This window comes from Larimichthys crocea, chromosome XXIV (assembly GCF_000972845.2).
Source record: "Larimichthys crocea isolate SSNF chromosome XXIV, L_crocea_2.0, whole genome shotgun sequence".
NCBI lineage: Eukaryota > Metazoa > Chordata > Actinopteri > Sciaenidae > Larimichthys > Larimichthys crocea.
Window position 1 is genome coordinate 12,785,586 of NC_040034.1, and position 21,424 is coordinate 12,807,009.

At 40.8% G+C, this 21,424-nt stretch overlaps 2 protein-coding genes across 2 annotated transcripts; both read left to right on the forward strand.

Moving 5' to 3' along the window:
• Positions 1-8,816: 8,816 nt before the first annotated feature.
• Positions 8,817-10,088, forward strand: LOC104921329 (rho-related GTP-binding protein RhoV). Its single transcript, XM_010733829.3, has 3 exons — positions 8,817-9,240; positions 9,314-9,372; positions 9,455-10,088. Exons 1-3 carry the CDS (start codon positions 9,075-9,077, stop codon positions 9,902-9,904), a joined length of 675 nt encoding a protein of 224 aa, XP_010732131.2. The 5' UTR covers positions 8,817-9,074; the 3' UTR covers positions 9,905-10,088.
• A 1,977-nt stretch (positions 10,089-12,065) lies between these two features.
• LOC104921328 (zinc finger FYVE domain-containing protein 1) lies at positions 12,066-21,393 on the forward strand. The gene is made up of 11 exons (XM_027274692.1): positions 12,066-13,516; positions 13,646-14,150; positions 15,085-15,299; positions 15,452-15,558; positions 15,660-15,768; positions 15,898-15,995; positions 16,205-16,322; positions 16,469-16,639; positions 16,879-17,059; positions 17,197-17,310; positions 19,080-21,393. The coding sequence occupies exons 1-11, from the start codon at positions 13,007-13,009 to the stop codon at positions 19,310-19,312; spliced, it is 2,361 nt and encodes a 786-aa protein (XP_027130493.1). The 5' UTR covers positions 12,066-13,006; the 3' UTR covers positions 19,313-21,393.
• Positions 21,394-21,424: the final 31 nt, after the last annotated feature.

Genomic DNA, 21,424 nt, shown 5'->3' on the forward strand with positions numbered 1-21,424 from the left:
AAAAGGCCAAAAAAAAAAACAAAAAAAAACTAACACTTAGAGAGACTTTACAGTTGCGTGTGAACTGGATGCACACATTTTTTCATTTTGAGCGTCATGCGAGACGCCACAATAGCTGTTTTGGAATGGTAAGCAAGCGGCAACCTCCGTGAAGTAAAGACTATGTGGAAGTGCCAAAAACTGTAGTTTCAACATCCACGAAGCTGGCTACAGAATGAGTCAGTCTCCATAAGCCCCCATGTTAAAATGTCCAACTTCACAGCAGAAATAAACATGTACATGTACAATGGTCTCTATAGCTAATTTCCCTGTTCATGACAACTGTACTGAGTCTGGTGGATGTTTGTTTTTTAACTCACCTGTTCAAATTGTATTAAGGGTTAAAGTTAATTAACAGCATGGTGGGTAGGTATCAGTACAATTGGATTGTTCGAGCACCCAGGCATCATTCAGCCTACCTCAGGTCCGATGATCCACGTCTTTGCTCATCTTTAGATTAGCCAGGAAGTGATAGAGGCGGGATAACCAACATGGCGCTGGCCAGAGGCACAGATTTTGAGCTTCAAAAGAACTCTACAGAAACGTACGTGTGACACCACGGATACAACCACCATTCTTAAAACCATAGCTGTCCAGATATTTTACTCTGAACCCAAAATGTCTAGTGACATTCAAGACAAATGCATTAAGATACATTTACGAATCGCCACATGACTAAGCACTCAAGATATAATGTGTTAATTAGCGTTTTTTGTTACCGTTGGCCAAGCTCAGTTAAACTAGCTGCTGGCTGTAGCTTACTGTATAGACATTGGAGCAATTTCTAATCTAACACTCAACAATGACGCAAAATAAGCATATTTTCCCAAAATGTCTGCTGTGACTTACATTTCATTGAAAGCATGTGAGCCGACAATGGTATTAAGTGGAAGAGAGCGAGCAGGGTGTGCATATGCTTCCTGCCCCACTCTGCAGAAATGCCAGGAAACATCTGAGTCCAACTCAGTTAAGCAGCACAAACTTCTTTCACTTCTGCAGGTGGCCCAGCACGAGCATCTGCAGGTGCAAAGGTCTGAGTGTGTCATTCAAGCGTAGTCTTGCCTCGCTTTGGCAGCGTACACATCAGCGACCACTGTAATTAATCACGCATTGTGAGGCCAAATAAACGTCTCGTGGTGGTAACCTTGTGAAGGCAGAACAATCAGGTGAAGCAGGTGGAGATTAATTTAGTGCCATCCAGTGCCAAGTATAGTACTGCCTCTGTGACATTTAACAAAACATAACCTCGCTGAACAGCCATGTCAGGAGGAGGGAATTATGGTAAGTGAGACTGAGGTTGTCGGTGCAGTGTGTAGTAATCACACTCCATGCAGAGAGGCACAGGTGTCTGTTTTGGTAAAAACAACACGCAGTGTTTGCATTGCAGTCTGTTCCTGAGAATGATTGGGCAAAGACGCCTTCAACTACCTTTTCTCCTTCCATTTTGTGTCAAAGCACATGCGACCTACTTGGAATCAAGATACTGTACACAGAGGTGTGCAATGACATAACATTCCAATTTTGTACAGACTACAATTACATGTATTTCTTTTGTTTTGTATTGATGCTCTGTGGATGTCAACACATGCCAAAAATAAAATGATTTCACAACATTTCTAATTTAGGGAGCCGTGCCAGAACTTGCTTGAGACGTAGGCAGCTGCTAAATGTCATGGTTGTTTGCTTGCCACCCATGACGTCAAGAAACTCTCAGGATAAGGTGCAGTCCAAATCGATCTGTGCTTAACTTATTGAGATTTATTGAACATTCATTTAAAGGTGAGAAACTTGTATGTGCCCCCAAATTTGCCTTTGATTTAAAAGATTAACACAATTCTTGTCACTTCAAGATGAATGTGATATTTGTAAAAAACAGCAACAACAACAACAACAACAACAACAAACAAACAAACAAAAAATATATATAATTGAGCTGTGTCTTAATAGAAAAAGGCCTCTAGTGGAAGTAGCACAGATGAAGGATGAGGCTCCAGCCCCCCCTGTTGGCAGATACGGGCCAACTTAAAAAACAAACTTAACAAAACCAAGTCATAAAACATCATATTTGGGCAAATCAGGGACTGGAATCATGCTTTATAATATATGCAGTCATGTCTCTTTACTTTAAATAATGAAACTTGGTGTAACCAACCCTGCAGGGACTTCTAAACAGTAACAACAAGACCTTGTGAGTTATGAATACTAACTTTCTTGTCATTTGCCTTTAAAGACGGCCCTGACATCACGAGGACTCGGTGCTCTCAGGTACTCTGACTCACTTTCTTAGCTTGAATCAAAAGGCCCTGGAGGTTTCCTGCCATTTTTCTCTGGAGTGTTTTCTCTCAAAGAACAGGAAAGGCAGCTTTGTTTCCCACACACACACACACTCAGAGAGGTTCGATATCAATGCCATTCTACAGTGACCACTATAACACACAATCGGGCAGCTGCAGAGTCACTGTGAGAGAGAGATTTTGTGCTCCAATATCACACTAAACCAATAATGCTGGTTTGTAGTTTTTAGATGCAACATTATGATTATAGCCTCTATCTAACTGGAAATGTATTTTAGTGATTATATGGTCAGTTTTGTAACCTATTAACAATCTGATCAACCTAACCGTGAAGTCAAACAAGCTTTTTTTCTTTTAAATGTTACATTTTCAGTCTGAGTCAAATGTTTCCTAAATGTGTAATGGCAAGTAATGATGCTTTATGTTTGTTTGCAAAGTTTTAGCCCTTTGAAACGATCGTGTTCTCATGATTATCAGCCAATTGCGGCAGAGTTTCCTGTTTAAATAGATTCTAATCGGGCTCTGCAAGAACATATGCTGCTGTGTGGATTGATGTGGAGCCAATTGAAACTAAAATAAGAAGAAAACACAGATGCTTCAAAGGCCAAAGGGTGAGACCCATGGTGATATTGTTATCAGTTCCCTGTGATGCATCAGATCAAACATTTGGAAGTTTAGGGACTCGTGTTCATTTGTATTTGAATGTTGAGTCATCATAAGTTGACTGGCATCTGTTGTAATGTTGTATTTTTCCTTTTGTTTTCTTTTCTTGGTTAATCCAGAATGGGAAAAACAAAATATGTGTCATCACACCTGACTCATATTTATGTGCGTAATAACAGTAGTCATCATTGCAGACATGTACACCAGATGTGACTACATGTTATAATGAAAAAAGGCAAAGAAGCATTTCCAGTACAATTCCAGAACAGTTTCATATGACCTACTTTTACAGCTTACAGAGAGCTCCACAGACTGAACTTAAACATGAGATACTCTCAATGATATGATGAAATCCACGGTGTTGTCCAGCTTGTACAGTTTAACTGTGCATTTTCATTGAAGTTACAGACACTAAAATATTTCCAAACTTTGCTTTATAATGATCTGCCCTCAAATTCCGATAATCAGTTGTGCAAAACAGGTTTGTCAAACTTAACATCATATTTATCATTTTCAGAAAGGACTGCATTTACCGTACAGGTAACAGGTAAGACAGGGTTCAGTCTTGTCATCTAACTCTCAGTAAAGAAAGCAAGTGTTTTCACAAATATCATCGCACTCTCTAAATATGGCTAAAATCTGTTTGTTGCACAGAAATACATGACATTACCTTTTCCACAATGGCCCTGTCTTCTTCAAACCAGTCAGAAGAGTACAGATAAACCAGCACAAACAGAAACTTCTCATGTGAAAATACATTTTCAGAGCTTTTAAATGAGTCCTAAATCAATCCATTTATTTATTTTAAAGCATGTTCATCAAGCAGATCAACAGAAGGATACTCGTGTGACTGTTTTGGCCATTGTATGTCTCACGAGGCACAGAGGACTGACCCCCCTGTGATGCTCTCTGGAGGGTAAAGTAGGATTAGTCCGCTGCTTCTGGACCCCTGCCAGGGTTTAATGGAGCAGGCATAACTAAATTGACAGGGATGCTTGCAGGCCAACAAAAGCCCAAAAAACACTTAGGCTTTACTTAAAAATTGGGACATGCTGACTTACCCTAAGCTGGTTCAGAGCCAAATGATACAATGCTGGTTATGATATTAATTCAGATTAACTGCAAATGCACTGATCCAACAAAAAAAAACGCAAGGCATGTATATGTTGATTCGTACAATTACAATGCAGACGTAGTTTATGCTTTCCTGCGATGACTGGCTACAAGTCAAGAATGTGAACAGCAGGGGTCAGCTAGGAGGTAGGGCAGGGGCGGGGGACATCCACTGAGGTCTGAATTCCCATGAATCACTTGGTGCAGTGACCACAAGGTGCTAGAATTTGAGCTAACCTGGGAAGGGGGCTGTATCCTGTTGTTAATAAACTGAGGAGATACATGGTATGTCTCTGTCATGGAGCAGAAAACCTCAAACCTCAAACCTCAGTGCTCTGGGCAATATGAGTTCTGCATTTTTAGCCACAGACTGAAATAGTTTGATAATCAGATGTATTGCTATGAAATCTAATACAGACATTCAGTCCTCAGTCCTTTTTGTTTTAAAAAGGTCTCAACAACCATTGGTTGTTGGTCGTTTTCATTAAATTTCATAAATAGTTTATTTTTAAGAAACATTTTTTGGGGAAAATACTATTTATCTTGTTATAATAACAACGTAAGCTATCAAATAGTACATTGTTATTACAAGAAATGCTTCTTATAATACCCAAGCGGCAACCTCCATGACTGTGAAGTGAAGCCCAAAAACTGCAGCTCCTCAAACGATCACTTAATGCTGGCTACAGAACATTTCAACCTCCATAAGAGGCCATTCTGAAACGTCCAACTTCACAGCAGAAATAAACATGTTTACAGCCTGGTACAAAAAAATATTTTGGTCTGTGTAGGTAATTTCCCCTTTCTTGACAACCGCCTCACCTGTCCAAGTTCTATTGAAACTTAAAGATATGCATAATTAAAAGCATGGACACTTTGATTGACAGGTGTGTGCCATTATGGATAGCCCACCTCTGGTCAAGTCTCAAGCTGGGTGGCAGAAGTGGCTGGACTGTCAGCTTCAGTTCTTCAAACCTATGGGAGACTTCAGGCATACACTGTCCATTCTTTAAAATAACATGATAAGTTTGTATATTATAATAACATGAAAATACCGTGTTATAATATGAAAAACATCTTGTTTATTAAACTTGCTTAACATGCTAAACTATTATAGAGAACAAAGTAAACATAGCCTATGCCTACTAAACATGTTTGCTTTGTCATTGTGAGCACATATACATTTACTACTACTACTACTAAAGCCTCACACGGCTGCTGGCATGGCTGTGTGATTGTAATACAAACATCGAAAATGTAAAACTTACGTTAGATGTTGTCATTTTTAGTTGCCCGTTTAATGCAGAGTAATATTTAGTGGTGCATCTGTAAAGGAGTTCAAAGCTTAACTCTATGCGCTAAGGCCAAAGTCATCAGTGAACACAGAACAATCCCCCACAGTCTATGTTTTTCAATTCAAATTCAAGCAAGCAGGTCAGGACCTTTGACATCAGGCTGCAAACAGTATCACGGAGATTATGTTGAACACACTGCATGCATGGCAAGTGACAGGGTGCCCTCACTGTGACCGTGAAGTCACACCTAGGAACTAAAGATCGAGAGGGAAAGGGTTTCCATTAGGTGAGGTCTCAATGTGATGGGAGCACCCATCCTGCTTTAATCCTTACCACTTAAGCGCCTCAGCGATATCTACTTAAAGACACATTATGCAGGAGTTATGTTATGCAAATGGCTTGTTTATCACTTCATCTCCGTGTCAGCCACTTGATTGTGGCCTGTCTGAAGCGTGCCATGCTTATCTCTGGCTTAGGGAGGAGCTTAATCTTTTAACACCTATCTGGCAGATATCTCTATTGTTACCAGATTTGATATGCGGCAGCCACTTGTGTTACCTCTTAACAATGAGAGCCATACTTCACAGAAACATTTGGGGCATTTGAGTTCATCTTACAGCAAATATTTGCAAATTCACAGGAGTCAGACAGAATGATTTTTGAAGCGTGCTGTGTGTATATTGGGGACTCTCCCTAAGCTGCACACACTGAGACACCCTTACTAAGCAGATTACCTCTATAAATCTATGTCAGGATACATTTCTGCACGTCTAGTCATGCAAAAAAAAAAAAGAGCGTGAGAATGCAGACACAAAACATGTTTACAGTATCATATATGCCTCCCAGTTGACTATCTCTAGCCTTTGAGCTACTGTTAAAGTCATCCGCACACTGCTGACATCTGCTGCACAAGATAAGGTACATGCAAACCTTTGCAAACACATTTGCATGCAGTTGCAAAGTGACTGTATTTGCATTTGTGGCACTGAAGAGCAGCTCACTGGCTGATCTGCGATGATAAAAGTGGCTGTTACAGGAAAAAAGAATCTTTGGATGTGGAGATATTTAAAGACCGTTTCCTGTGTTTGACATTTACCTTGGATTAAGGAACAGCATTGTGACTCACAGCTGCAGAGATGTAGCATGGGAGCAGAGCTGACAACATGACGTGTGTCGGCAGGGAGAGGAGGTGAAGGGGGGGGACCAGATGTTGTCCTCCTACTATGGGGAATAAACTATCACTCACACCACAGGTGGTGGGAAAAAAACGGGGAGAGAAAGGGAGAAGAGAACGAGTGAGAAACAACGGCAAACAGGAAGCAGAGACCTTACAACACAATGCTTGCAGAGTTTCCTGCAGGCTCAGACAGATAAGGAACACCACTTTGTTTAAAGCTGTATTTTCAACCCCAAACGTTTCCCGATCTCCAAAACCACATCTTACAATGCTCGTACAATTCCCCTTGTAGTACAGCTGTGATCATGTGGGGCAGAAAATGTGGATTTTGAGTTCTTTGAAAATCGTGAGCCCTAATATCTCAGGACAATATAACTGCAGTAGTTAGTTTCATCACATCAAGTAACAGAGTTACCTAAAGATACTAAACACGATAAGACAATGTGTAACCATTGCTATATAAAATTGTGAAAATGTAGGCCTATTGCATAAGGTCAGAGGTCAAACACAGACTCACAGTCAAACATTTTCTGTGTGATGATGATCTGAAGGCTTGATCATGAGCATCATCACCCGCACATTTCTTATTTTCATAAAACTAACTGTAAATTGTATTTATGGTAGGCTTTGTATAGACTGTGGCAATCCACTTCCTTGTAAGGACAATAAAGTATCTATGTATCTATCTGTCTATCTAAATCCCACAGCTGTGCACCAAAAGAGGCAGTACAGTCGAGGTCGAGGCGTTGTTATTTTGGTTATTGTTGGTATTTTCGTGTCTTTTGATGCTGAGCGAAGAACAGATGTCCAATCACGTTAATAGTTTGTGCAATGCATGATGGAAGTTTAGAGCAACAGATTGCAACAATGCAAATTTTGAACACAGAAAAATAAGTTCAGTGTGATATTGTACAAAACATTTTATTTCTGCAGTCACTTTATATTTTTATTATTTCTACAGATAGTTTCTGCTTTTATATATTTTTTGTATAGATGTTTAGCACGGGTTAACAGTTATATGATATTTATTTTCTATGCAAACTCCTCTGCACATTTTTTATCTATCTATCTATCTATCTATCTATCTATCTATCTATCTATCTATCTATCTATCTATCTATCTATCTATCTATCTGCAATAATGAAAGTAAAGCAGTCTGCACTGAGCTGAAGATTAACAGCCTATATATATATATTACTGTATTGAAGTGTGACTGGCTGCTGGCTGAGAAAGAACAATAATCCAAATTTGTATCCAGTTTTTGTGCAGAGTGTGCGGTCATTGCATAGTGCACACTGTCATTGGTGGTAATAAGTAGTCGTGCAGCCCTCAAATGTGTGTTTATAATTGTGTAATTGTTTCCAGTAAATATTAATTGGATAGTATTTATGAACCCAGTCACCCCAGGATGACATGGCAGGATGAAACATGGCACATGAAGTTTCTGCTATAAACTGCAGCTGGTGACAGTCCAACAATGGCCCCTCAGCTGTGCCCTTTGCCCCTTTTACATGGGAGAATAAATCTGCCTTTGAGTGCTTTCGGAAAAATGAATTTATAGATTGAACACATGAACAATACGCTAAGGTGGTAAACATGTCTGAGAAAATTTTAAAAATGAAATAAAATTTACTGAGATTTGATGTGTATAGAGCATTGATACTGAAAGCTGTACTGACAATTAGTGAAATTAATTATTAAATCATCCTTTGTCAGTCTAAACACCACTGTTACCATTTAAAATACAAAAGACATGGTGCATTATACATAGAAAAAGGTCATTGAATGTCTGATTAACAGTGAATACTTGTCAAATGATTGCAAATTATTGAACTAGAAACTGAAAACAGCATCTGGATGAAACTCAAAGGTGGACGCCAATATACCGTTGCTGGGGCAACACCTCCCTCTATGGACCGATGGTGGCATTACAACCAATTAATGTATGAATTTAATGGAAAGCAGACTGCGAGGCGCAACAGCAAATATAGAAGCAGCACGATTAAACATTTAGATTAAACATGAAACAACAGCGTGAGAATAACGTTTTCACAAAATTAGAGAGTGTTTTATTTCATTATATTTCTATCTCCTGTCACAGTTGTCTGCAGGAGTTTGCTGTATATAGCTCGAAATTGTATGATAATATACAATTTGAGCAAGTGTATAAACTTTATTATAACTGGTGTATTTGAATCTACAGTTACTCTGTTCTTTATCATCCTCAGTCAGCTGATCTTCAGTGGTCCCGCTCGTCCTGGTGGGAGTGACTATGTTAATCTCCATCAAACGGAAAGAGACAAAGTGTTGGGGGGCCTCCCTCATCTGATTGGGCGCCTTTGTTCTTTCAAATCGAGGTGTCCTCTGGCCTTTATTGGCACCAACCGGCCTCTATGGGGAGAAGACATCTTTTACAGTAATGCTGCACTCCCTGCATGGACTTTGAAAGTGTTGAAACTTGCTGAGATGATGGAGTCATAGTCTAAAGGAAGATGGCACAGGACTGTTTGAGACATGACAAAGCAAACAGACTGAGGGAAGAGCTGAGCTGCATGCTGGTTGGTGATGGAGCCGTGGGGAAGACCAGCATGATCATCAGCTACATCTTCAATGGATACAACAGCGAGTACAGACAAACAGCTTTTGATGTTTTCACTGGTGAGTGTAGGCTCCTCTTTAACGGTTAATGGCTGCTTGAATCAGCAATTAATTATTTCTACTTGACTTCCAGGTTTGGTTCATGTGAATGGATTTCCAACTCGGATCAAGCTGATAGATACTGCAGGACAGGTAGATACTCCACACCACATGATGATTTATTTTGTTAGTTAGTCCTTTCTCCCCTCATCTGTATTTATATTTAATCTAACAGGAGGAGTTTGGCCATCTTCGCTCTCTGTGCTATGCCCACGTGGATGTCTTCATCCTCTGCTTCAGCCTGGTCAGCCCTGTCTCCTTTGACAATGTCACCTCTAAATGGATCCCACAGATCCGTGCTAGAAACTCGACCTCTCCAATCATTCTGGTCGGGACTCAGTCAGACCTTCGCCACAATGTGGACGTCCTCATTCACCTGGACCATCGGAGCACCAAACCAGTACACTTCAGCCGGGCCAGAAGGCTTGCACACAGGATCAGAGCTCACGACTATGTGGAGTGTTCAGCTCTGACACAACACAACCTCAAAGATGTGTTTGACTGTGCTATATTCGCTGCCATCAAGCACAAGCACACTGGCACAAACTCTAAAAGACTCGGCCTGCTAAAACGTTTAAAGACGTTTTGTGATCGTGGATGGAGGAAAATCTTTAGATTCATCTGAGGCAGAAACAAAGAGTGGATTGAATGTACTCAGCCTGGTGGACATGGTCTGTTTGTGGATTTTTAGGACAAAGTTAAGTGCAATGTGGATCATGAATCAAAGCAACATAATTTTAGATAATACTGATACTGCACTGACATCTGTCCTGTATGAAATGTGCCAATCTTCCAAAATTGTATTTAGAAACCTGTATTTTCTGCTCTTCCTCTTCCTTGGTTTGATGTTTTATTTGTAGCTTATGTTCATATTTTTATGTGTGTGTGTTCGAGTTTGTAATAAATGCACTACTGTAACATATTTTATTGTCAGTTTCTGTGTTTTCTTTAAATTGGTGCTTGAATTAAAACATCTGGAAACATACAGTCTATAGATGCTACAGTGGAGCGTACTGTCAGTGAAGAAACGGAGGGAAAACACATTTGGGACAAATGGTCACCTGCTGATACTTTGAAGTCCTACTTTACAAGACAAAAGGCACTTAAATCCATCCTGTTTGAAAGCTTACTGAGGCCTGTTTCTAACAATTACCTTTAAAACAAACCACCCACATGGAACTTTCTTTTCTGGTAAAATGATAATTAATCGGTCACCAAAAATAATTCTAATACTATTACAAAAGATAACATTCAGTCAGGTGTGTCTTTCGATAGATAGATAGATAGATAGATAGATAGATAGATAGATAGATAGATAGATAGATAGATAGATAGATAGATAGATAGATAGATAGATAGATAGTAAACCAATGCAATAACTTAAAATAATTCTACTTTTATGAAGCTTATAAGCTTTTGTCTTGTTGACACTGTCAGACAGGTATTCATTTAACTTTTATGCTAACTAATGAGGCTGAAGTGTTAAAGTGGACTGCATTATACAAGAGGTGTTTCTAATTATTTGGCTACCCATTTACATTCAGAGAAGGCCATAATAACAACATATATATGAAATGAGTCAAATGAAATGTCAGAAAAAACAGAAAAAAATGTAAACTTCATAAAAGTTGAATTTATGGCAGATTTTCACATCCAGAAGTGTACCTAATAAAGTTGCCGGTTCGTGTATCTGTATGTACTGCATGTGTGCATACTCGTTTTCATTCAAGTCTATGAAATAATTGATATAGCGGAGACATAATAATTTTTGTTATTTGCGAGAATTTAATCACGTTTGTTTGTTTTTCATTTATACTTAACGTTATTTTGTCTTTTACATGTTCAAAATAAAATCAAAAAAATACGTATATACTGTATATGTATACATATAAAAATGTATTACTATACCAACTCAACCTAGGTCTTTTTATTTTACATTTGAAGAGGATCAATAAGCTCCTGCAAATAACATGCATTATCTGCACAGCAATCTTAAATATGTAGCTGTGCTTCTTCCTTTCATCTGTGAACAATGTATGCTATTTCACAGTCACTGTGCGAGAGCAAAAGAATTTAAGCTGGTTTGAGGTCCTAACCTGCCTATAGCCTAGAGGAAATACACCTATTTCACAGCAGCCATTTTGGTTCAGTTCCATTTATTGCAGCAGAGCCTTTCCATGCAGCAGACATGCAGTCTGTTTGACCTGAATGGAACGGGACCTTAGTTGGTAACACCTGTGTTTACCCTACTATTTCACGTCAGAATGGCTTGTGTGGAAAAAGGTTAGGGCTGGGTGTGAACATTTGCCCTCCTTTAACATTTTCTCTGTTTACATGTAGACACCCTGACCTGCAGCTCTGCAGCCAGCAGCTTCAGATTTTATGTCAACAATTGTTTGAAGTGTAAATAACAATAAAACATGGTGGTCATGAGGGTCAAATCACACCTGGAAATATTTTGTAAGCCGGTGTTTCGATTAATTGAGCGACCGTGTTAACTGGTTAACTGTTGGTCGAATGTACCTGCGGTTGTCGTGGTTACGACAGCCGTTGAAACACAGACGGACAGCTGCGTATCTTCCTATTTTCAACGGCTGCCGTAACCGCGGTAACCACAGATATATCGCCACCAGTTAACACGGTCACTCGTTAAACCGAAACACTCACATACTGTCGACTCAGCTCGGCCTGCTTGTCTTGCTACTTGCTACTACATTTCCCAGCATGCAACCGCTGCCTTTAACCCTCCTCTGACCCTGTGACTGAAAATAATCTGATCAGCTGATCTGACCTGGCAACAAAATAACGTAGCTAGAGAGAGAGAGAGAGAGGGAGAGAGAGAGATCTGCTAGGGAGGGGGGCTGAAGAACAAAACAATGACACTGCTCGGACGGATTCAAACACACTAACACTTTTAAAGACTTAAAAAAAAAGACGTGATCGAGCGGATTGCCCTCCTTCTTCAAAGCAGAAGAGTCCGCGGGTAGCCGAGCTTTGTGACATCGACTGGTTTGTTTTTGTTGATATGTTGCTACAGATCAGTTGACAGACTGGAGGCTAGCTGTTTGTTAGGACGGGCTGTGTACTCTTAGGACTCGCTTGCTCTCCAATTACAAGATTTCCTCTGGTAAAAAAAAAGTTGAAACTGCCTGTCAGAAAAAAAACAAGTAGCTGTAAAGTGTCGCTGTCCTTTTTTTGTTGCCAAATTATCCACCGAGTTTGCCTGCGAGCTGTCGAGGGTCAGCTTTGCTAGCTAGCCTGTTGTTAGCATCAACATTTGCACATTCATCTTTTCAGGGAGAGTTTCATTGTCTCGGTCGGTGCAGGCGTACGAGCTGATTTCTGTGTTATTTTTAAGCTTGATTTGATGTCATGCTGCAGCTGTAGTGCTTTTACTTTAATACGTGAACAAGCTGGCGAAGTGTTTTGGTGGTACGAAGATATCAGGTGTTTCCGCTTCATTGCCTCACTTTTAGTTGCACTAAATTATATTATTAAAAACCGCGTGTGTTTAAATTAATGCTGCAGAAAGATAGATGTGCTGTTACAGTCAATGAATCACCAGCCTCGTTACTATGCAGCTTATTTAAGTTGTTTTAGCCTTTGTATTTGGTCATTTGAGTCAGTATTATTACACGTTTTGTCATTGGCTGCTATTGGAAACTGCTGGTGCTGTTGACAAGGTGTTTCCAATAAGCACTGCTCTTTGTTTACTTTGTAAGAAACGATGAGTGGGCATGGCTCATCTTCAGAAAAGGGAGTCAATACTAGCCTAATATGTCAAGAGAGTTATGCCTGCGGTGGCTCTGAGGAGGCTGCGTTTGAGTGCGATGAATGCAAAAGCTTGCAGTGTGTTCGTTGTGAGTTGGAGCTCCATGATCAGGAGCGTCTGAAGAACCACGAGCGGGTTCAGATAGGTCCTGGGCATGTACCTTACTGTGATAATTGTAAAGGAGGTAACGGAGACAGTAACAAACGTCATAGATCCGTGGTCCGCTGTCAGAACTGCAAAGTTAACCTGTGCCAAGACTGTCAGAAACGCACCCACAGCGGAGGCAACAAGAAGAAACACCAGCTCACATCTTATCCTCCACCAGCCAAACCTGCAATGGTCAACTCTGTACAGACGTCTGTCCCACCTGCTGTTCAAATAGCCGATGAGACTAAATCTCAAAGAGCAAAGCTTCTGGAGAAGGTTTCCAGTTTTCTCTTGGTGGATGAAAATGAGGAGATGCAGGTGAGTTGTGCAAACATGGCACTTTAGGAACACAGTCAAAATACCAAAAAATCTAAATTATTTACTTAAATTGCACATTTTGTTGTTTAAATAACAAATTTTTACTTCCAAACTCTTGTTTCTCTTAAGATAAAAGATGAAGCTTCATTCATAAAGCGACTGAGCTGCTACCCCGACCAGCTGCTGAAGGTGGTGTCCATCTTTGGCAACACAGGAGAGGGCAAATCTCACACCCTGAATCACACGTTCTTCATGGGCAGAGAAGTGTTCAAGACTTCTCCCACACAAGAGTCCTGCACGGTGGGCGTGTGGGCGGCATTTGATCCCATCCGTAACGTCGTGGTCATCGACACAGAGGGGCTGCTTGGGAACAGTTCCAAACAGGGCCAGAGGACCCGTCTCTTGCTCAAGGTGCTCGCCATCTCCGACCTCATCATTTACCGCACCCACGCCGATCGTCTCCACGATGACCTCTTCAAGTTCCTCGGGGACGCATCGGATGCTTACTTGAAGCATTTCACCAAGGAACTGAAGGCCACGACGGCACGCTGTGGCCTGGATGTCCCACTGTCCACCTTGGGCCCTGCTGTGGTCATCTTCCATGAAACCGTCCACACGAAGTTGCTTGGTTCAGGTAAAATATCTGAACACTTCTGTTACACATTTATTAAGACAATTACAATGGTACATCTCTCGTATCACCATGAATGTAGGTCTGCATCACCAGAAGAGGCCGTGCCTTTAAAGTAAACAGAGTTAAGCATCTGCAGATAATTGCAGGTTTAGCAAATATTAGCCTACAGTGTTTCGTTTTCTTTCTTCTGCATCACCGGAGGTAGCAATTGGCATTCCAACTGTTTGTGAAATGTGTAAACACCACTTTTTGGACTAAAAAAGATACCTATCCATACTCTGTAGTGAAGTCAGAAGTGTCACATATTTTTATCAGTAGTCGCACACCTTAAAGACAACGCCAACTTCTTGCACATTTCAGTCCAGTTGCTACAGCAATCGTAGTGTGCAATTCACTACGATTTAGATGTTTTTCTCTAACTTCCAGGCAGCTACTGGTTTCTATTCTTCAACTTGCAGAGACTTGCAATTTCCTTTTTAGTTATGGAACCCTGCCGTAGTGAGCTTGATGCCTGTTGCCTGCTTTTACTGTTGATTTCTGTTATCTCTTCCATTGTAAATGCAGGTTGTTGTTTTTTTTTATGATGATTTACCTTGAGGAAATTAAAGACCTGATATTAACTGTGGAGTATTACATTACTCAAGTCTCTACAAGTTGTTTTTCACCCTTCATAAGAAGATATATGGAAACAAATGACTGCTTAAGAAAGACATTTAATATATGTGGTAGACCTTGTCGTGTAAATGACTGCTCGGGCTCATAGCTTTATTAAGTGCGAGGACTGACGGTGCTACATTCTTCACACTTCAATAGATACTATTATACGTAACATTTAAAGAACTACGTTGCATCTGATGCGCTGATAGGTGAATACTACACATACATGTTCTGATTACCGTCTATGGTAACCTCTTCATCTGCGTCTTGTTTTAAGATAAGTCATCTGAGTCAGTAGACCGGCTGTTGTTGGAGCGCTTCAAGAAGCTTTCCCGTTTCCCAGAGGCCTTCAGCTCCGTCCAGTACTGGGGCACGCAGACTCTCAACCCCCCTACTGACTTCTGTGGCCTGCAGAATAAACTGGAGCAACTCCTGGATAACAACGCCACCCGTTCCCCACGCACCCCTATGGTCATCTTTAAAGCCCTGCAGGTAGGGCTGTATGAAGTCAGACCAGCCTGTTTGTTATTGTAAAGCCAGTGCCATCGCCGTATGAGGAGGAGGAGGAGGTGCAACACTTGGTTTTGTCTGTCTCGAGCTAATTTCCACTCATGGTTGATTTTTTTACATTTTTTTGTGTACAGGCATTGAGTGAACGCTTTAATGGGGAAATTGCAGGTGAGCTTGTAGCCCACAGCTGCTTCTTTCCTGATGAGTACTTCACCTGCTCTAGTGTGTGCCTCAGTTGTGGGTAAGTGCCCTCCTGCTTTTTAAAAAAAGATTGTAACCACTATAACCTCTCTTTCAGTCATTGTTGTTGTTAAACACACCGATGTATTTGGTTCATCCCAGATCCGGCTGCAAGAACAGCATGAACCACTTGGGAGAACGAGTGTGCCATGAGGCGAAGTATCGTTGTCGTTATTCTGTCCAGTATGATAATCGCATTTACACCTGTAAGGTAAGCGCAGCGCTGTAGCTCATCTGCTCAGATCGAACTGAGCTTTCTCTCCACGCCACCGATTTTGTACTGTTTGACGGCTGATTAGTCTAATGTTGTGTAAAATTGTCGTGTGGTGCATCTCTTCAGGCCTGCTATGAAGGGGGAAAAGAAGTGATAGTTGTCCCGAAGACCTCCGCTTCCTCAGACTCTCCATGGATGGGCCTCGCCAAATACGCCTGGTCTGGGTGAGTTGCAGAGGTTTGACCTGCAGGGTCATACGCAACTAGGCTTATGTTACCTTTATAGACCCTAATTTTAGCTCTGGTGTTCCAGACTCTGACCTAAAATCATTTTTTTCTATTTATATTTAGTTTTATGTTCAGATACAGATGTATTTACATTTCTATTTGAATAGAGACTCATTTGTACATTTATTTATCTCCTTTTTGTTCAGGTACGTTATTGAGTGTCCCACCTGTGGAGTGATCTATCGGAGCCGTCAATACTGGTATGGGAATCAGGACCCTGTGGATACTGTTGTCCGCACTGAGATCCAGCATGTATGGCCGGGGGTAAGAGGAACTAAGAGGAGCTATTTAATACATTTATCTGAGTAGTTGAAATGTCCATAATTATCTGTAATCATAGAGACCTAAAATTATGCCTCAAGGTAACCATTTATCTACTACTCTTCTACAATCCTGTCTGCTTGTTGCAGTCTGACGGCTTTTTGAAGGATAATAGCAATGCAGCACAGCGTCTTCTGGATGGCGTTAACCTAGTGGCCCAGTCTGTGTCAGAGCTCAGTGTCAAGCCTGCCAAGGCCGTCACCTCTTGGCTGACAGATCAGATCGCCCCGTCCTACTGGAAACCCAACTCCCTCATCTTGGTGAGTGACACACACAGCCCCACCCTCTGCCACCCGCCACCAACAGCCAAGTCAACACTTTCGTGTCCAGAGGGATGTTTACAGTCTGGTGTTCTGTGCCTATTACACAATCTTATGTTTGCAGGTCACAAGATAAAACTTGTATGGACTCAGATTGCGTCCTCTTCCGGGTTGCTCATGGTCAATAACACCTTGTTGTTGTTGTTGTTCTCTGTTATATTGTGTTTCTCGTGTACAAGGTGTGCCACAAGTGTCACACAGTCTTCCAGGACAACGACACCAAACATCACTGCCGTGCCTGCGGGGAGGGCTTCTGCGACGGCTGCTCTTCCAAAGCTGCGCCCGTGCCCGAGAGAGGCTGGGGTCTCGCCCCTGTCAGAGTCTGTGACGTCTGCTTCGAGCAGAGAGCCTCATACGCAGGTATACACACACTCTCACTAATGTCAAATGTTCCTTTGTGTGTGTGTGTGTGTGTGTGTGTGTGTGTGTGTGTGTGTTATATAGCCGTTTAACATTTGGGTGAGCTCTGCTTAAGCGAAGATATTTTCTTTATGCAGAGCTGATTGAGGCAGAGCTCGAGGAGGAGGAAGGTGGAACCCTCGCCAGGAAGGTTGGAGAAGCAGTGACCAACACCATAGGGGTTGTGGTCACTGCTATTGACATCCCACTTGGTGAGTGTTGCTCAAAACAAAACCTGAAGAGGATTATTATGTAACAGGAACAAATGACCCAGTAAATGTGACTGAATAGATGTAATGCCCTCTGGTGGCAGAGGTGTAACATGCTTATTTACAGTAAGAAAGACGCGTACTGAGGTCTTGTTTTTAGTTTGAGCTGGAATTCAACGATGTCATGCAGGAGTCTGACCAGCTTCCCTGATAAGGAATATGAGATGCCCCAGTGGCCTAGTTGTAATAGAGCCTGTACAATTACATGTCCACTTGCTCGCTGTAAATGATGCAAATGTCACGATCAAGGAAACAACTGATCTATCACATGACTAATAAGTTATAGTCTAAATCCATTCGCAGGCAGTTCTGCGTGCTTGAACATATTATTAGGCAATGTGTGATTGAAGTTATTAGATCTTCAAATACTGATATTTGTCTGAAACTTTCCTGCCAACATAGACTTAAAAAATTAAAATCCTCCTACACACTGGCTACAGAACCTGAAACTGCCTTTGACAGTGTCTTCAGAACATATCGGTGCTTCTACAAAGAGGGGTCCTGCTACCTAATGTTTAACACAAACTAGCTCAAAGGTGAGTTAGATGACCGGTTATCTTGTTAACTCGTTTCACTTTATGGGACTTGTAGCTGTAAACTTACCGTTACTGTATATTTGTGTAAGAGTCAGTAAAATACATGTTTTGAAGTGGTTGAGCACTCTTCCACAGTCTAAAATATTTGCACTTTGGTCGAGTGTTTATGAGAAGAATATTTTTGTAACGGCCAATATGACAGATTTCTGTCAAAAAAAAGTGTTTGAGATTGAGAACTGGCTCTGCTGCATGGAAAGAATTTGCAAAGAGATTGCAAGCACACAAAAAAAAACTCAAATTATAGCCCTTATTTTCCCCTTCTGGTTGTTGTTTCACACATTTCTTAGTCATACTTGGAAAACCTCAAAATCTGTTTAATCCACGGGGTAAGTAGTATGATTACTAATGTAAATTAATGCTGCTATGTAAGCCCGTGATTGACCTGTATTTACTAATAAAGCGCATAAATGAATATAGTCTTTCGCATCCCGTTTAAAGCCTCTCCATATCCATCACCAACCCCCAAAAATACATTCTTGCTCCGCTCCAATCACAACAAAATTTACAGTCTTTCCAGATCCAAATCTTGTTTCCATGTTTCCATGGATACCCCCACCAAGACAGCTATTAGTTGACTGAGAAATCAAAAGTGTTTTGATATCAACAGTCTAGTATTTTAAATAGAGTAAGTGAATACAAGTGTAAATGTAGGCACTGTGGCATGAAACGTTATTTAATCAGCAGAGATGGGAGGTATAATAACTGTGGTTCATATAGTGCATGTTCTGCACCTCTAAATTGAAGAAATAGCTCAACATTTTGAGAAATACACATTTTAGGTTGGGGGGGGGGTTTATCTGCTGAACTATTTCTTGGCCAGGAGCAGTTGCCAGGCAACCAGCAGAGACTCCAGGAAGCCATTGCTCCCTGCCAAGTCCAGGACATAACCCCCATAAAACCACAACCAGCGTGTCATTTGTACGGATTGAACAAAGGCGATATAACATGTGAATTGTCGGAATATCCTCCAGAAATTAGTTTTCTGTTATCTGCACTATAATATTTAAAGTTTAAAGTGACTATCATATGTGTTGTAAATACAAAAGATGTATTTGTTACCTTTCACTATAACGACAACTGTACTGTGTCTGTCTGATGTGTGCCCCCCCCTCGTAGGCCTAGTGAAAGATGCAGCCCGTCCTGCCTACTGGGTGCCTGACCAGGAAATCCTGTCCTGCCACAACTGCCAACGTGAGTTCACTGCCAAGCTGTCAAAGCACCACTGCCGCGCCTGCGGCCAAGGAGTGTGTGACGACTGCTCCCCGGAGCGCCGTCCGGTTCCGTCGCGGGGCTGGGACCACCCCGTGCGCGTGTGCACCAGCTGCAACCAGAACCCTGGAGAACTTTAACAGGGACGGCCTTCCTTCCTCGGAGAGCACCAGAGAGAACCACTCGCTCACTCAGCTCGCAGTCTGTCACTGCTTTACCTCTGTTACTCTAATGGTTCTGTCTTGTATCTGTGGAAAGGAAGTTTTTAGGCATATATATAAATATAAATATATATAGGACATTAGCAAATTTGGGATTTCAGAGTTCCTGTGGCCTTTGTAGAACAGCCAACATGTGAGTTACTTGACTGAGTGTGAAACCTGCATTTCCACTCTGATTATTCACAGAGTGAGTATTTTGATTCTTATTGACACAAATCCCTAATTTTACGTTGAATAAGGCTGTTAAGCTATTTTTCTACTATCAGAAAATATGAAAAAAAAATGTATCGTTTAAGAAATATTAGTCAGTTGAGAACCCTGCGGGGTCGGTGTGATTAGTTTCCAGCAATTCTTATTAATAAGCATTGTTTCTCTGATGTCCTACATGTAATGGCAAAGAGATATTTTATATCCGTGCAGGTATAACTGCAGGTTCCATTGCATGCTGTATTGCAACATTTTAGTTTTTGCACTAAGCCTTTTTCAGCTGTTATAGGCTGTTGCTTACCATGGCCAAAATCCAGATATCCAGACGATGATGTAGTCTGTCCCAAACTGAGCTGAAATCTACTACAGTAGCTCTAGATTGTGGATATCTGGTGTGCCAAAAATCATTCAGGTCACTGTGTCTGTGCTGGTATAATGTTTATATTTTATCATGTACTTTGTGGTTGTATGAAGACATAGAACTATGTTAGAGGAGTGTACATTTGAATTGTTGAAAATTATTTATGTATTGAAGTTTAAAAAAAAAAAAAGATATTCGCACTCGTGGCGGCATGCATGACAGTCTGATAAATCCATGGCCTTTTACTTATTCAGAGGATGGTCTCTGAATAAACCTCACTGTCTCTTTTACCGAACAGCATTTTAGCGTCCACACACACACACACACGTTATAAAATGTACGTATTTCATGTACACATTTGTTTTCCTGACACTTTGGTTTGAACTGTTTTCTATATATTTGCAGTTGCTGCCTGCGTGATTGTCTGGCTGTTATTTAGCAGAACTGAAGAGTAGTCAAATTTGTCTTCAAACCAGTTTTACAAATTACACTCATGCCTCCAGTTTTCTTTAGGCACAGGCTGAGTCCTTATCCTGGACTCCTGGCAAAGGTCAGCACATTTTTGGCTCTGTTTAGCGCATAGTTTCTACGTTATTTTACATCTGTTATTGTAACACATTGTATATGTTCTTTTTTTGTTTGACATTAGATACTGTATGGATATTTATATACTTTGTAATGCCTGTACGTGACCCATCGTTTTTATCATGTTGTCTTTTATTATTTTTTTGTCTTTTAGAATTTCACGTAAAAACAGATGTGGCAGTGAGGAGATATTCAACCATATTTAGTGAATGAGAGCTTTAACTTGTCTTGCATCATTGCTAGTTTTGCATTACCAGGTAATGAGACCGTCACATCTGGATGTCATATAAAGCACAAGGTGATGCCTTTAACACATACGCTTGTATTTCATTGTTAAAAAGAAAAAGAGAAAAAAAGGGTCTTTGTCGATTGTAAGCTTTGTAGATAAAGTTAATTTCTCCCTTTTTGCTCGTAACGTGGAACTTTTTGGTTCTGATGAGAAAATGTTGTCTGTCCAGTCTCAAAATAGATTTATCTGTCTGAATGTTGCATCACAAACACACACACAATCACAAGCACACTCCTCTGAGACCCTGATATTGCACAGTATAGAATAGGAATCACATCATGCCGGATCACTTGTACTGGATTTCATTCCCATGCAAATATTTGTGCCGTCTGCTTCAGATATCCTTACACAGTCCAGTTTTTTTCAATTAAGGTCGGGTTCTATCGTCGACAGTTCCCACCTACACAGTACAAATCAAACAGGAATGATTGATGCATTTTAAAAACTGTTGGAAACTTGACTTGAAGCGATGATGATGATGATGTGTGGATACTTGCTGAACTGATGGAAGATTTGCATAAGATTAAAGTTGCATCAGCTCCCGTCTGTCAAAAAAAAAAAAAAAAAAAAAACATAATCTGGAATTGCC